General features: G+C 40.7%; 1 protein-coding gene across 2 annotated transcripts in view; it reads right to left on the bottom strand.

Moving 5' to 3' along the window:
- The window catches only part of LOC143320458 (ephrin type-A receptor 6-like), a 52309-nt gene extending 47952 nt beyond the window's left edge, over positions 1–4357 (bottom strand). The window contains exon 1 of one of the 2 annotated variants that reach the window (XM_076730134.1): positions 3751–4357. In XM_076730134.1, the coding sequence (XP_076586249.1) occupies positions 3751–3829 (79 nt within the window). In that variant the 5' untranslated portion in view covers positions 3830–4357. The remainder of the gene's footprint in view (positions 1–3750) is intronic. The other variant, XM_076730125.1, reaches the window with a different exon arrangement.
- Positions 4358–16362: the final 12005 nt, after the last annotated feature.

Here is a 16362-nt window from a genome sequence, read left to right as displayed (position 1 = left end):
GTGGTGTATGAATACGAATAAGATTATTTCCTCAAGTGTCAAACTATTCCTTTGAGGACAGGTTTTCATCTTAGACGGGTATCATCTGACCTATGATTCCCACCACTCGTGGTAAATACAACAAATCCTGTGTGGTTTCCAGCAGGTGCATGGACTTAGTTCAGTGGTACCAAAAGTGTGATTTTACTATTAAAAGCTTCACCCACCGACTGTACAATAACACATTACACAGATGTCTTCAGTGGCAGGCTCAGCACACAGCCTTTATCGAACAGTGGTTTTCAGAAAATTGCTATGTATTTCTGTGGGTGACACCTGACTAAAACCTGGGCTTGAGCAGAATGGGAAAACTTTTATATATATCTTCCCTCCTCAAAAGATAGACATTAAGCTGAAATCCTCAAGTCCTCATCCTTCAAGTAGACAAGCCCTTGGCTGAGATCCCCCAGAGACAGGCATTTCTGTAAGGGCCCTTGTATTTATTTATTTATTATTATTTTTTTTTGCAGTTTCCAAGGTGTGGTTTCAGAGAGCCATTGGGAGAGAAAGAATCATTATTTTCGACATGAGATGATGATAAAAGTTGACAGCAGCATCTAATTCACCTAATCGTGACACAGATGATGCTGCATCCTCGTGTTAAAGTGCAGTGCAGTTTTTTTCCTGAATGCTACTGTTGTGATGAAATGGTTGGAGAGATGTCAGACCCCTCCTTTTAAAATAGTGTTTACTCAGCTGATTGATGTGAAAATTGGCCATTGATAGTTTTGATAATTGCTAAATGTGTGAGCCGCTTATCAAATCACGCTATCATCCTATAGCTTCTCAGATGCTCATGTTAAAATGTTATATGTTCTCAGATGAATTTGCCTGCTTGTGAACTGAATGCGTTTTGATTTTTTTGACTGTTGACCAGTCAAAATATCCAGTTGGACATATAGTTTTAGTCTTAGCTTTTAGCACGCCATCATGCATGCAGCAATCAAGCGCATATTTGTGATCCCTTTTAGAAGATCCTGCTTTTGAGTCAGGCGGAAACATCAAAAAGTCAACCAGTCACAGCGTTGTCAAACTACTCACCGTGCTAGCATTAGCTTAATTAGCTTACTGGCGACAGTGGCCAGTTGTCTTTTCAGTCTGCAATCGGCGATCGCCTAGTTTTCATCTATTTCTGTCTGAAATGAACTGTTTCAAACATTTTCCAGTGAAGGGGGCACGAGGTTAGAGATTGGTCGAAATTAAGACATCACATAAGGTAACTTTGGGGGAATTAATTGTTATTTTGACATCATTTATCACAAATGACCTTCATTTTGACCATTGAGCAGCTAAAAAAACTGAAATACTCATACTAAATAATGTTATATAAAGGCTGCGTCTCAGCTCTCTCACTTTCTTTCTCACTTTGATCACTCTCTTTGTCTGAGTGGAAATACTCAAGTGATTCACGTTCATTTAGAAAAGTCTCCTGGCTAACATTTATTAACTTGTTCTCACTATAAGGTAAACTCCTCACATTGTCTTTTTTTTTTTTTTTTTCTCAAGTTTCCCCTGTGTGCAACCCCTCCTCTTCAAGCCTGTCACCACCACAGGCAGACAGGCATCCTGTGGGGAAAACTGAGCACACACACACACACACACACACACACACACACAGTACACACAGAAAAATGAAGTGAAGGAGACTTGACATTTGGCTAGTGAAAGGGCTCCTGTCATCTTTGAAATTGTGTATCCTAAACATTAAACATTCAAGACGGAATATTAAACTGACCTCTGGAAATGTGTGAAGTGGAAGATGTCAAGAAGCGATTACATTATGCCAACCATTTACCCATTTGACTTACGAGTACAACCGAGGGGAGATAACATCATTATGTCCTGTGTTTCTCCACCACATGCAACTGCACACAATGCCTATGTGACTGGAAGTGAATTTTGAAAAGTGGGAAATTATTCTAATATATTTAGTGTCAATCACTGGTCCAACATGATAAAATTCACGTTTCTTACAGTAAAGCATAACGCAAATGTGTGTGAGCAATCCGTATGGGACTGTATGGACCAAGACCTGTTATATTTTCATCCATGAATGTGTGAATCATAGAATACAGAGAGGCAGAACTAGGCAACTCAAAGCACCAGTATAGCTGACAGAGTATGCCAGAGGCTGACATTCACTGTAACACTTTGTGGTCCCTATAGCTGCAGCAGTGTTTCTGTGCACTCAGATTTTGGAGGTGAAGTATAATGTCAGAGCCTCCTACATAATTTGGCTGATGGAGCTCCTGTCCATAGGCCTAACAGCACACAGAATCTAGATATGAATTTACTAAAGCATGATCCCCTCGCCATGTTTAGATTTTTAAAGATATGTAACGTTGTACAGTATCAGTGGTTAAGAGTGCAGATAAATCCACTGAAAACAGCCAATAAGTTAAGATTTCTGCAAGCATTTGAAGCTGTAAATGTGTCTGAATGTGGATTTTTCACAGTAACGTTAATCCAAGTTCTGATAGAGAAGAATGAAAAAGTTACTAAGGCATTGCCATGTTTAGTCTTTCAAAGATGTGCGTTGCAAGATACAGCATCAGTGATTGGGAATGCAGGTAGATCTATAACCATGAGTGACGTCTCTTGGTTCAGCAACAAATTAACATTTATGCACGACGGTAAATGTATGAATATGTATTCTTTGATACATTCAGATGGAAAGTGATATGTTTACAATGACAAAGTCACTAAAACATGATTGGCACTGCCAAAAAAAAAAGAGACTGACATTTCGTGGTTCAACCAGCAAACTGATGATTTTGCACACATTTTGAGGCTGCAAATGTGCCTTTAACTTTGTATTTTGTGTAAAACTCAGAGACAAATTTGTCTACTTATCTGACAGAGTAGTTGCAAAAATCTTATCATCACTGCCATGCGATTCTCTCAGAGGTGTGTGTTGGAAGCCATACAGTAAGACAACCTGCTGAAACCAAGACGGATCTCTTGGTTCAGCCTCCAATTTGAAATATTTATATGCCTGTTTGAGGCCATACATGCAATTTATATTTATTGATCAATTCCAAGCCAAACTAATCTACTTGAGTTGGTGGAAAAAGTAGCCCAAAACATTATTACTGCTATGTCTAGTCTGTCAAAGACGTGTTTCATTAGATAAACAGTGTCAGTTTATCTTGGACAACAGCTTGACTGACATGTTTTCAGCTAAAAAAATTGAACCATTTCCAAGCATTTTGAGGCTGTACATGCATGTTTATGTGTTTTCTGTATATATGGATCCACTGCGTTCTCGAAACCAAGAGAACCAACAAACAAAATATTGGAGGGAAACAGCAAAACACGTTCAGTAAAACACATTTGGCACCCAGATGTAATTATGTTATTGAAACAATCACTATCTAATATTAATGCTAATACTAAAATACAAGGCTGGTATCACCTGTGAAAACACTGCACTCATCAGGGCTCCCATGTGGGATAAGTGAAGGCATTAATTGTTTTAACATGCGTAATTGGTTAAAGTCCGTAACGTGTGAATAGGTATAATTTTATGATTGCAGACAGTGAGAGTGAGAAGCGCTGTAAAACGTTAAGTTACCTGTTTTGCAAGTATGTGTAATGGGGGCGAGCAGAGAATCAGTTTTGTTGGAAAAGACTTTAAAATGGTGTGTTTTGGCGCATCCACCCTTATTCTAAGTCTGAGCTCGGACGCAGTGACGCTCGTTATATACTCACCTTGGTTTGTGGTTCCCGGGTCCGACAGGATACTTTCAAGCAGGAACAAGAACAGACAGTATTTCCCACCGGACCACATCGTTGAGTCAGACACAAGTGCGCTCTGAACTAAAGCGTCGCGCAGACTCCTAAATAGATCCCCAAAATGAGAAGGTAAGGAGGTTTCATGAAAGAGGCTACTGAAATCGTCCCAGTATCCAGACTCAGAAGGTCACTCTCGGATCCACAGGAGTTGTTTATTTCTTATGCATTTATTTATTTATTTATATTCAGCCAAGCATCCCGAATCCCTCCATGTGGAGACGCGCAGACAGACGGTATAAACGACCGGCCATTGCGCACAGAAACGCGGCGACTTGAGCTGAAACAAGTTAAAAATAAATCAATGGAGGAGTTGTCTGGAAGCGTGAGACGCGGACACGTCGCACGTCGGCAGGTGCAGACTCTCCCAAAAGTGTCCAAAAGCGCACTTCCCCTTTGAGCAATTGGGGTAAAGTCAGTGCGTTTGTCTTGTACTGTTTTTATCTTGGGAAAAGAGAGAAGCAGGGAGAAGAAAAAGGGAAACCCCGGACCTCCCGCCTCACTTTCAGCCAATGCATCCCTCAGTGTGTCTCTGTATCACTGCGTCTCTCTCTCTCTCTCTCTCTCTCTCTCTCTCTCTCTCTCTCTCTCTCTCTCTCTCTCTCTCTCTGCTCTGGCGCAGGCAGAGGAGCTGATTTTTATACCTCAGCCACATATTTCGGAGCCAAGCACGCACGCCTGCAAATCTAACTTGGTCTTTTGGTGAGATTTCACCTCATTTCTCACTTTACATCATGTTAAACGCGCGGGTCAGTCTTTTCCATCAGATGTTATTGATTCCGGGGGGGACGCCGGGGAGATGGAAGGAAATATGAGGCCGTTATTAAACTCGTGTATCACTTCTGTGCTGTGATGTAGGTTATACCTGCATTGCATTATGTTGTTGGAATAGTAATGTGTCTGGGGCAGTTTCTATTTATGGTGGCAGGGGAGGAAGGCAAGCAGACAAATAGATAAGTTGATATAGGGCATGGTGGGTTGAAGGTGCGCGCACACACACACGCACATGCACACATACAGTTGTGTTCCGTCACGTTTGGGGATATTACATAGACCTGCATTCATTTCCTGGAGACCCATACCTTAACCTTAACCCAAGTCTTCAATGTAAAATCTAATGATTTACGTTATGGGGACTTGTGTTTTGTCCCCATAAAGAAAGCCAGTCCCCACAATGTGAGTAATACACGTCCACACACACCTTGATTCACATGTCCTTGTGCAGGCACCTCATTGGGTTGTTAGTAAGTGAAGGCTTTTTGTAATTCATTAACATTATTCTGTTTATTATGTGGACTTTATGTCACTTGTTGCCGTTTGTTTGCTGGTTATCTGGTTTAATGCACTGCATGCATGTGAAGTAATACACATGATTCCAACGGCGGCAACTGCAGTTTGTTTGAAGAACTCAGTACACAAACAAGAGAAAAGACACATTTTAGCAACAAAAAACAACACGGGGGTAACGGATCATCATTTTAATCCTTTAATGTGCTTGTGTGTACATTTCCATATTTCACATTAATGTCAGATTATGGCTGATGTGTCGCGGCAGTGGGTACCTGCTCATTAGAAAGGAACCCAGTCAATGCCTGTGAGCTTTTGGTTAAGGCTCGTCTTCACACAAAGAGCTTCATCCGTGCTTCAAACACTCCAGATTGATGGCCTGAGAGCTTTAATCTGTAACATTATAGTGGAGGTGACTGTTCATAGAAATCCATTGGGATCCACAGTCAGGGAGAAGGTGTAATGACCCTCTGGCCTCCAGAGTCACAGCTCAGCTGTTGGAGGATAAAGGCGCTGCTTATCAGCCACTCATTGTCTGTATGAGTGACAGCTCAAGTAATTGCTGGCTGCATTGATACTGGTATTGCAGCATTTACACAGGAGATAGAGTTTAACAATGTTAGCATGCGGTTGCTGACAAGAAATGCTGTACTGTATGTTCATTATGGTCTTGTACAAAAAAACAAATGGTGTTGCAGATATGCAGCTAACATAGTTGTCTAGGTTACTTGCCTTGTGCAGACACAATGAGTTGCCAAGAAACCTCAAACTTAACTTTGTGGCTTTCTTGGGCTCCAGCAGTTTTAATGTTAATGTGAAGTTGAACCTTTTCCTAGAAGCCAAACCAGCATGTCTTCCAGGTTGCTCCTCAAGGCTGGCCTGTGGCACGGGCCAAGCCTTTTCTTTCCTTCTTGGTTGATTTTCTCTGGCTGCATTCACTTTTAACCCAGGTTGTGTTTCATTCCATCGTTTTTGAGTAGATGGCAAATGTTAATTTTCAAACGTTATCTTTTGTTACCTCCTTCAGTCCAGCATTCTCAAAAGGGAACTTAGCGGGCATCGAGCATAATACATCTTTTCAGCACCATGGACAGTGGCACCAGACGCTAACCACCAGTGTTTTTTTAGACATTTATGACTATCTGCGCACCATCTGCAAAGCACAGGCAATATTAGTCAAAAATCAACTACAACTTTTTTCCCCTCCTATCTTCAAATATTTAACTAATAAAAGTGTTCTGATATTGCTGTTTCAGGTTTCTGGAGATAATTTTCATTCCCTCATATAGTACAGCATTTCAACCCTCTGCTAAAATTGATAGGATATGACAGAGATAAAAAGTGGGATTCTGTGCTTACAGTATTATTATTTCTAAAATATAAAGTGCAAAACCACATGATCACTGAAAATGACCCCATTCTACCAACTAATTTTGTGGGAAAGTGTTTCTATACTGATTTTCTACCTTCCCACCTGCTCTTTGACAGACTCGAGGGACAGAAGTTGATTCTAGATAATTCTCAACTGCTTTCAATATTTTCATAATTGTACTTTTACCCTCTGAACAGTGGGGCAGATTGATGGCAGTTTCATTGGTTTGTCCATCTGTCCATGCAACACATTTGTTTAAAGCACGCTATCTCCATTCAGTTGGCCAGTTCCATGAAATTTGGAGTGGATATTCATGATTTCTTGGAAAATGTTTTCTGCACATGTAGCTCCAGAGGGAGCTGCATGAAATCTGGTAAAGTTTCTCGAGTGGTGTCACTGGGGTCAGAGTCGGTTGTGGTTGAAAAACACAACTTTTTAAATGAAAGAAATTTTGTGGTTGTGGTGTTAGAAAGAAGTGCGTTGACAAGACCTCTGTAACCTACTCTTCATATCTGCTTGAGGCTAGCAGCTCAGGCTACATTAGCTTCCACTAGCACACCCAGATCACGGACAGAGGGCAAGATGTATTATGGGTAATGTGGGTATTGACAAGGTAGAAGAATGTGTGTAATGAAAACAACAAGATCTCTGTTCCTGCTGCATTGATTTTGATCCTTTTTTTAAAAGCGTCCATTGGGACAGGTGTGGCTCTTAGCTGATGCCCTCTCAGAGATACCTTATCTTGAGATTGCTGACTACTGATGCCCGATGAACTTGGTATCAGATGGGTTTCCATATTCTACAAAGGCAGTTAAATATCAAGTTACAGCCTGCTTAAGTTAGCAACTATTTTTGACATATATGGGGTACATAGGTCCAAAGGCTTTGATACATGGGGATTTAACCCAGTGGAAAATAACAGAGGTTGTTTTGCACAACAATAGATGCACAGTGCAACCATTAGCATGGGTCACACAGGGGCTGCAATAGGCTGGACAGGATGCTGGGGATAAGTATGGGCTGTGATATCTGCTGCTGTCAGCAAGAGGTGAAGACTGGCTGAGTTGAAAACAGACATCTTATTTCATTTTATTCTTTTGTGTCCCTTTTCATTGTTTGATTACTGTCCTTTTAGTGCGTCAAGCTTCAGTGGTGTGTCAGCAGGGTGAGCCTTGGCCATATTTCATGTAGTCGGATCTCTCAGCAAGTGAAATGCTAAGTTAGTGGAATGGTCTTTTAAGAAATAGCTAAACCTTATTAACATATTTCTGCGAAACATACTGAATGCATTTGTGCTCCCCAGAGGATTTATCATTCCCATTTTGAACACTAATGAGCTACTGCATCACTTACAATAACATGTGAGCCATCCACACACAATTTCTTAAAAGCTAAGCAGCAGATTGCCATGAAATTTGCCCAGCCTGCTTATGCTTCAAAGAAGATAAACCATTTTGATGTTAACGATGATATATCAACCAGCATCACTCTCAGGAGAAACCTTTTGCGTTTTTAAACCCCACTACTGTTAATTATCCTAGAAAATTAACATTATAGCATCTGCTAATAGGGGTTTAGGCTTTTCTATTGTTTCTGCTGTAAATTTAACTTATTTAGGAAATCTGCTCTCCCCACCTTCACACACGTGACATGGTGTTTATGTTCTGATAGATGGCCAGTTGGCTTTGAGCTAAAAGAGATCTTGGCTCTACTAAAGGTAATTTTAGTACATAATGGTTAGTTGTGGATAATGGATTGTTAGAAGAGCAAAATGATGTCTGTGGATTCCTGATCAGGGGCCACTGGGGGAGATGGTTTAAGGGGATGATGCAGCAGCTGCATCGTTGTTGGACAACCCACCAATTACTTTAATGAATTATTATTATACATTCTGCTGAACCTTGAAAACAGTTTGCATAATTGTCATCACTTCTCAAGGCTTTGGCCTTCACTGTCTTTTTAATTGAGATCTAAAATTAGATTTGTCATGTTAAAGAGCTGTAACAGAAGAAAAACATGACGGTAACTTATGAACATGAGACCACATTGTTAGCATCTTTTCATTTGATAATAACATTCTTTGCCTTTCATCGTATTGTTTGTGTCCTGTCTCATCAATGCTTTCCTTTTGAATTGTGTCACAATACATTTTCCTCATTGCCCATGCTCATTAAAACTTCAAAAGGCTGTTCTTACAGCAAATGAACAGAAAACAATAAAGTGGAGAATAGCTGCATGCAGGGACTTGAATACGGTATTTGTATTAACATGAAACATTTAATTTGTGAATATGAACTTGTAGCTGGAACCGTTAATACATTTTTATTGTCTAATTACTCAAATGTGTTTTTACAAGTCTCCGAGAGATAAACCGTTCATATTATGGTGCTTGGCATGGCACCAGTTTGGAAAAGCAACAGGAGTATCGGTGTAGGAAGCAGAGCAAAGTAAAGCAGGGAAGATATTTTAAATATAACGTGATATAAACTGATATTGATTATTTTAAATGGGCCGTCTTTTAGGTGGCTAAACTACATTTTGCTGCTGCCCCCATCCACAGCACTACATCGCTTAGGTTCTGTGCTGCTTCTCCAAAGTGTGGGTGTGCCAACTGCTATCTACACTGACTATGAATAAGTACTGACCTGATGTGTCAGATGGTTTGTTGCACAGAACCATCTGGGAAGTCCTCCTTGGAAACTGTTTCAAAAAGAGCAAGTATTTGGTAAGTAAATGCTTGGCAGGTGATTGAATTAACCATCTGCCCATCACCGTCTATCACGGGCTAACTGTTAACAAACTGTCGCTTCACATGCTTTCATCACAGCTAAACCATGCCTGTCGCTGCCAGGAGTTCCTTGTAGGAAGCTGATTGGTCCAGACCACTGTGGGTGGCCACAAGCGCATAGTTTGAAGCCCGGCAAGTTGGATTCTTGCCTTGTGCGATCTCACAATCTTGTGACTCTGGCTGCCTCGCATGGTATGATAAGTACCTCATTCAACCCCACTTCAAAAAAATCATTTAAGTGCCTTTTACACAGATAACACAATTGGTATAAAGAGACAAATAAGAACTATTGTCCTGACACACAACAGACTATCACTTTAAATCCACCCACCAGAAAACCTTCAGTACTTGTTTGTTCTTTGAATTAAAAAGTGCACTTTGTTGCTCCAGACACTGAAACACAGATGCAGCTTCCCCTGTGTAATGATAACTTAAAGCCAATCATTTACAAAGACTACACAAGCCTACACATAATCCAGATCCCCAAAGTTGAACAGCAGCTCAACTGCTGTTCAGTGTGTAGATTTTGTTTCCATACGTTGTCCAATAATTTCTTTACATACTCACCCCTTAAAGGTGGGGTGAGTCAGTCTGGTGAAAGATTGTTGATATCACCATCTCTGCGATTACACACCAGCATGCAAGATTTATCATCCCTCTCACTCCACTGATCTCCCCTCCCCTTCCCCTTGGCTTGATTAGGTGGAATAATGTTTGGCTCGATCTGAACCACTTTGTTTGTTTCCCATTTGGAAAGTCAGGGCTTTGTACAAAAAAACTGAATTCTAAACTCAGCGAATAAGATAAGATATTCCTTTATTAGTCCCACAGTGGGGAAATTTCCAACAGTCTTTCTCCAGAATGACTCACCCCACCTTTAAGAGTCCACAACCATTTGAGTCCTAAAGATATTCCACTCCGAACCAAAAACCTGCTAATGGTGTTAGCGATAAGTGTGATAAAGTACTGAAGTCATTAGGATACATCATGTAAGAAACGTGAATGTACAAAGACCAAAGTGGTACACCAAGATTTGGACTGCCATAACAATGCTAGCATGGCTAAAAACTGAGCATAACACAGGAAATAAAATTACAGGTAAAACGAAGCATTTAAACGTAGTAAAGAGACGTATTGGGACTGTTGTTCAAGTATGATTCATGCTAAAAATAATTAGCTCAATGTTAACTGTACTCAATCTGTATCAGAAGAGAGAAGAAACGTTAGAGTGTAATGATCCTTCAACGATGCAGGGTGGAAGGGAATAGAACAGCCCCTACCAGAGGACAGGAGGATCTGTGAAAGAGTAAACCCTCATTAAGTCTTGGATAGGGATTATCACTCTTCAGCTGCAGACTGACTGGGACCGTAAAAAGCTTTAGAGCATCATTTCCTGCAATCCATTTACTCTCACACGTCTCCTCTGCTGCTGGACACCACACATTGCGTGATTATTCCTGATTTTGCCTGCCTGTCAGTCTACATCTTTATTTGCCCTCCACATTAAGAGTTTTCATCCCTCCTCTCCCTCTCTGCTCCTTTGCCTTCTTTCTATCCTGTCACACTCTTCAACCTCTCTCCTCTCTCTCTCACCTCAGCCTTGTTGTTCATTCCCTCTGCCTCCCTCAACACCACCTCTGCTTCTTCTTTCCTTGTCTCTTCCTCTCCACAAACAACCCATTCCTTTCCTTCAGATCTTTCCGCTGTAGCACCGAGACACCTACCCACGCACTTTTTTCCCTCCGTCCATCTTATTCTGTTATGTGTGACCTCTCTCTCTCTTTTTCCCACTCTCACTCTCTTATTCTCTCCCTTCCTCCCATCTCTCTCTCCCTGAATATTTCATGATTTGGTGGCACAGTGCTGAGGTGAGGATCCTTCCTCTGTCTAGAGCTTGCACTGCACAAATATTTACTCCCGAGCTGAGCTTAGTTGAGTGTTAGGACAGACTTAACAGTGTGTGTGTGTGTGTGTGTGTGTGTGTGTGTGTGTGTGTTTTATAAGTAACAGTGATTACATGTGACATAAGCCCCAGAGGGAAAAGGAGGTCTTTGGTCTCTTGGTACATTGATGTTACTGCTCCATTGCACACTCTCTGAAGTCTTCTAAGATAGATAGATAGATAGATAGATAGATAGATAGATAGGATAAGCATATATGGAGAGATTGGATAGCAGTAGGACAGAAAAGGGGAAGGAAAGGGAGATAAAATGGAGGACAGCAGCAGAAAACGTGGGAGAGAGAGAGTAAGGAATCTCACTGTGCCTGTGCATTGACAAATGTCTGTTCTGTTTTGGCTGGCGAGAATGGAGCTCAATTGCAGGTCTGCAGGAACATCAAAACACAATTAAGAGCTGACATGGAACTGGTCATGCAGAAGAGTGAGGACAGTGGAAGAAGAAGTGGTGCTAGAGGAAGGTGGAGAGGAGCTTGGTGAAGGGAGGAGGACAAGGAAGTGAGATATTCGGGAGGCAGAGAGAGGAATGCTGAGACGCTAATTGTATTTTTGGATATGATTACAGGAAAAGTGAGAATGAAAGTGAGAGGAAGAACAGCGCAGTCATTTGGAAGGTGTGTATGTGTGCGCAAATAGGAGAGAGGAGGTTAGTTTGTTACTGACTGGTCCTGTTCATCACATGAATAATCATTTCTTGTGTACAGAAATTATAATGCATTGAGAGAGGCTAATTTAATTTTCAACTAAGTGATTCTGTAATTTACTATTCATGAACTTGTTTGAAGTCAGTGTGCAGACATGGCCATCAATTCCTCCCAGATTAGAGGTGTGGCTCCAAGTCCAAATGAAGAAAATTAGCTATAGGGGTTCTGTACAGACCAGGGACAAATGGTCTTCATTTTGAGCCACAGCAGTACCTCACAGTTACAGTCTCCCATTAGGATTCACTCCTCTGAAAATGCATTATAACTGATATGCTTGAAAAATCTGGATTTGAAATTTCACGTAGCTGTGTGTTAAAACTGAGTCTTATCTACCTAAACGCGCAACAGCTTCAAAACTGTGAAGTCAGCAGGAAGAATCCTAACTTAAACATTACAATCCAGTGGATTAAGTCTACCTCTACTGTGGCTATTAGCCACAACTTCAGCGCTATTAAATGGAGCAGTGAGCCTCGAACGAGCTCTGAGCTGACAGAAAATGGGCCATGTGAAAATGAAGTCATGTGTATGGTAAGTTTAGTATCCTTTCGAGGCCCGGTCTGCCCTTTTTGCAAGCGTGTATGATTGATAAACTTTACTTTCCCTCTGGGACAAGTTTCATTTTAGTCAAAAGCAAAAAGGTCACAATTAACATTTTGTTAATGTTTTTGTGATACCCAGGGATAAAAGCTATAACCGTGAAAATAAATGAAAGGGACCGAATGGATGCTCGCTAAAGAATACAGATCACATACATTAAAATCTCTTCTAAGACATGCAAAACAGGGCTCTCGGTCATCATCATCATCAGAAAGAAATATCACATAGCTGAAGCAGGAGTGCTTAAACAAGGTTAGTCATGCGCTGAGTTTGACCTTACTCTCTATCATATAAAACTGTTTATTAGGGATAGACGGCAGTCTGAAGTTGTGAAATCTAGATTCCCGGCAAGGATGAGCGCTGAATCAAACAAATTAACTGGTAAAATATGATCTTTCTTGGTCAAATTAGAGTTTATCACAGTCTGAAAGTGAGACTAACTCTGGAAAAGGTTTTTACTGTATACAACAGTAAATCCTCTGTGTGTTCCTTCAAATCAGAGGATGCTTTAAGTATTCAGCGCAACGCCTTCAGTGTAAAGCGAAGGTGACATATCAAACATCTAGAGGACATCACATAAACTGCGACCCTCCCTCTCCTGCTGCCTACGGAGCTGATTTCCTTTGTTCTAAAGCGGAGAAAGGCTTTCCGTCGATGCGTGACCACATCTGAACACCTGTGAACACCTGTTGTTAGAGCATCGATCTCAGTGGCAGGAGGGGAAGCCCAGATTTGTGGTTTAAGAATTGGATTGAAGCTGTGTCTAAGAGGCCCAGTGGGATGTTGAATCCTCTGAGTGATTAAGGGATGTGAAAGGTTTCATGCCCTTGAAAAGTGCATTTACAGGTCTGCACGTGCTATTCTTTGAAAGAACTATAGGCCCTCGTGTGTCAGTCCATAACATAATAATGCTGTGATAAAACTGTACTGAACAGATTAAAGTTGTGGTTTTTGATAGAAATCTTGGATTAAACGCAGAATGGCTCAGCAGCCTGCATAAGTCTGTTTATTCAAGCCCAAATACAGTGTGTGCCAGGAAAAACAATAAAAACTTGACACTTATGAAAAGCTCCCCTGCCAAATCGTTCTCTTTTTCACTCTCTATGTGAAGCAAAGTGTCCTGATGAGGATTAAGCTCAAGCCCAGTTTGGTAATAATGAGTCAGTGAGATGCTTGTATCACTCCTCCAGGGGAGATTTTAAAGAGGTGGTAGCAAGCTGCTGCCCTCTCACTGACCACAAAGACAGCCAACACAGCAATTGTTTTGTCATAAAAAATGCGTATCACAATCAGAACAAAGCAAACCTCCACATTACTGTCTGTGGCCACATAATATTTGCAGACAATTTTGTTAAGCGTTTATTATTGAACTCAGGACTGGCAGAGTGTTTTCTCTCCCCTCCAACAGTTAGCTTTGTAACATTTCGGTCTGCCTCTCCCTCCTTCCATCCTACATGTTATCACTCTGCTTAATCCTCGTCTTCTAGCTTGCAGAAGCTAACCATGCTAGCTGCATGGCTCTGAAATATTTCAACGACTCGAAATGGATTGCGAGAACATTTTGTACAGACATTTATTGTCCTCAGAGGATGAATCGTAAAGACTTTGGTGACACTCTGACTTTTATTCTGGTGCCGGCATGAGGTTGACATTGATGGAGCATTGCCATAGAATTACACATTCATGTCACATCTGCATCAGGATATCAGGCTGGTTAATTTTGTGGGGTAAAAGTGAACTTTACAGATGTAGGATCCCTAATTGTTCATCATTTTTCATAATCTGAGCACAGTGGGCAGAGTGACAGAGTGAATTAAATGAATTTCGGATCCAAGTACCATTTTGCATCTGAACAGTACAATACAATAGGCGTTTGCTTTTTAGCCTGCGGCCCACCATTAAGTTCCAGTTTTGGTCCTCAAAGAGAAAAAGTTTGGGTCATCATCAGTTCAAAAAAACACTTTGATTTCTGACCAAATACCTGCAAAACTGCAGGACATTCCCATCAGCCTCAGCCGCACTGTGTGTTTAATACTAATTAACAAATGTTAGCATGCTAACAAGCTAAACTAAGATGCTTAACATTTTATCTGGCATCTAACATTTTGTGATGCTAGCATTAGCAATTAGTTCAATGCACTGCTGTGTCAGTGTCCTGTCCAGCAGAGAAGCTAACACTGATGTAGACTCGTAGTCTTGTTCCCTTTCATCATACTCTCTTCATCCCTGCATGTTCATTTGTTGTCTAATTTTACCATCTTCTCACCTGCCACCCTTTGTCTTATGGCTCATCGATTTCATTAAAGGTTAGAGCCTCATTTGACCCGCTGTGTCTTTCTGCTTCCTGCTAGCTATTTCATCTCCACTAGATCTTCCACCTCATTAACTTTCAGTTAACATGATTAACCTTACTTGTCTTCAAATTGTCTTCAACAAGTCTCATGCTGTACATAGAGCCGTGTCTGAATGAGAATCTCAATCAAAATAGCACTGTTGGAAAGACCCTCAATTTTTCCAGTTGGACATTGTTTGTAATTTATTTAGTGCGTTACCCACTGGGTGCCATTTGTGACACATATTCACTTAAATTCCACAAAGAAGAAAGAAAAACTCCTTGTATTTGTCTTTTACACTCTTTATTTTTGACCTTTTCATGTGTCATTTATTATAAATCATTCTGGTTTTTCTGCTAATTGCCTGAAATGTAAATGTAAAGTGACTATTACACTGTCACATTAAAAGCAGTTAAGTATTGAATTTGACTAATTATACATAGTAATGCAAAAATGCAGCTAACATTGGCTCAGCTTTGTGTCTTTACTCCATCTCTGTACCTCTTGGTCTGAGCAGGTGCACTCTGGCAGTCTCTCACAGAAATCGAGCTAACGGCTGTGGTGACAATGTGGATTTAGCTGAAACAAACAAACAAACAAACAAACAAAGAGTGTTTGGAATTTGATGGGTCCATGTTCTGACACAGGTTTTTCCTGCCTTTTACCAACTGCATGCTGGGAAAGGCTCCATGGGTGCACATCTGACACAGAATGCATTAAGCTTGCACAATATGCAAAATGGATGACCGATGTGGAACGCTGACATATATTTATTAAAGCTTCGGTTGGGACATAAAGCCCATTAATAATTTAAATCCCTTCTAATTTCCTTGATAGCTGATGAGCGATGGAAATGTAAGTGGACAAAACAAAGCCAGGAAAAAGGGGCGAAGGGTATGAAGAGGGTTAAAGTTTTATATGAGAATTTGATTAAGAGTGGAAAGAAAATTTCTGACAAGTGAAAATGATTTTTGCTTCCAGTTTGTTTCAGACATGCTGATGACTCAGTTTCCTCACAGTAATTTGTTCCTGAGCAAATTTGAGCTTTGACTGGAAGGAACTCCAGATACATCATTTACCTTGACCGAGTTCGATGCTATTTTCTGTAAAAATCACAAACTTCATCCGACTCCTGTGAAAGAGTGTCACTCTGCCTGAGAACAGATATTTTGGTGGGGTTTTTTTTGGATCGGTATAGGTCATATTGAAGAGGAGCTCATTTGACACACAAGTCTGGCAAAGTGATTATACACTACCTCGCTGTGTGACTAAACTCTCCAAGCACCTTTTAATAATAAATTTATTATTCATGATGATAATTGAACTACTTCTGTAGAACGATTTAGTCACTTGCATTATTCATTTAAACTGGCTGTGCATAATGAATGGGGCAACACAGCAACAACACAAAAGACTGTTTCCGTCTGTTCTGACTGTTTATGTTTTCACACTTGGACCAATGTTGTGGCCCTCAAGGCTTCTTAGCTTGCTGA

The sequence above is a fragment of the Chaetodon auriga genome, chromosome 1, assembly GCF_051107435.1.
Source record: "Chaetodon auriga isolate fChaAug3 chromosome 1, fChaAug3.hap1, whole genome shotgun sequence".
Classification (NCBI taxonomy): domain Eukaryota; kingdom Metazoa; phylum Chordata; class Actinopteri; order Chaetodontiformes; family Chaetodontidae; genus Chaetodon; species Chaetodon auriga.
This window is presented reverse-complemented; position numbering and strand designations above follow the sequence as displayed.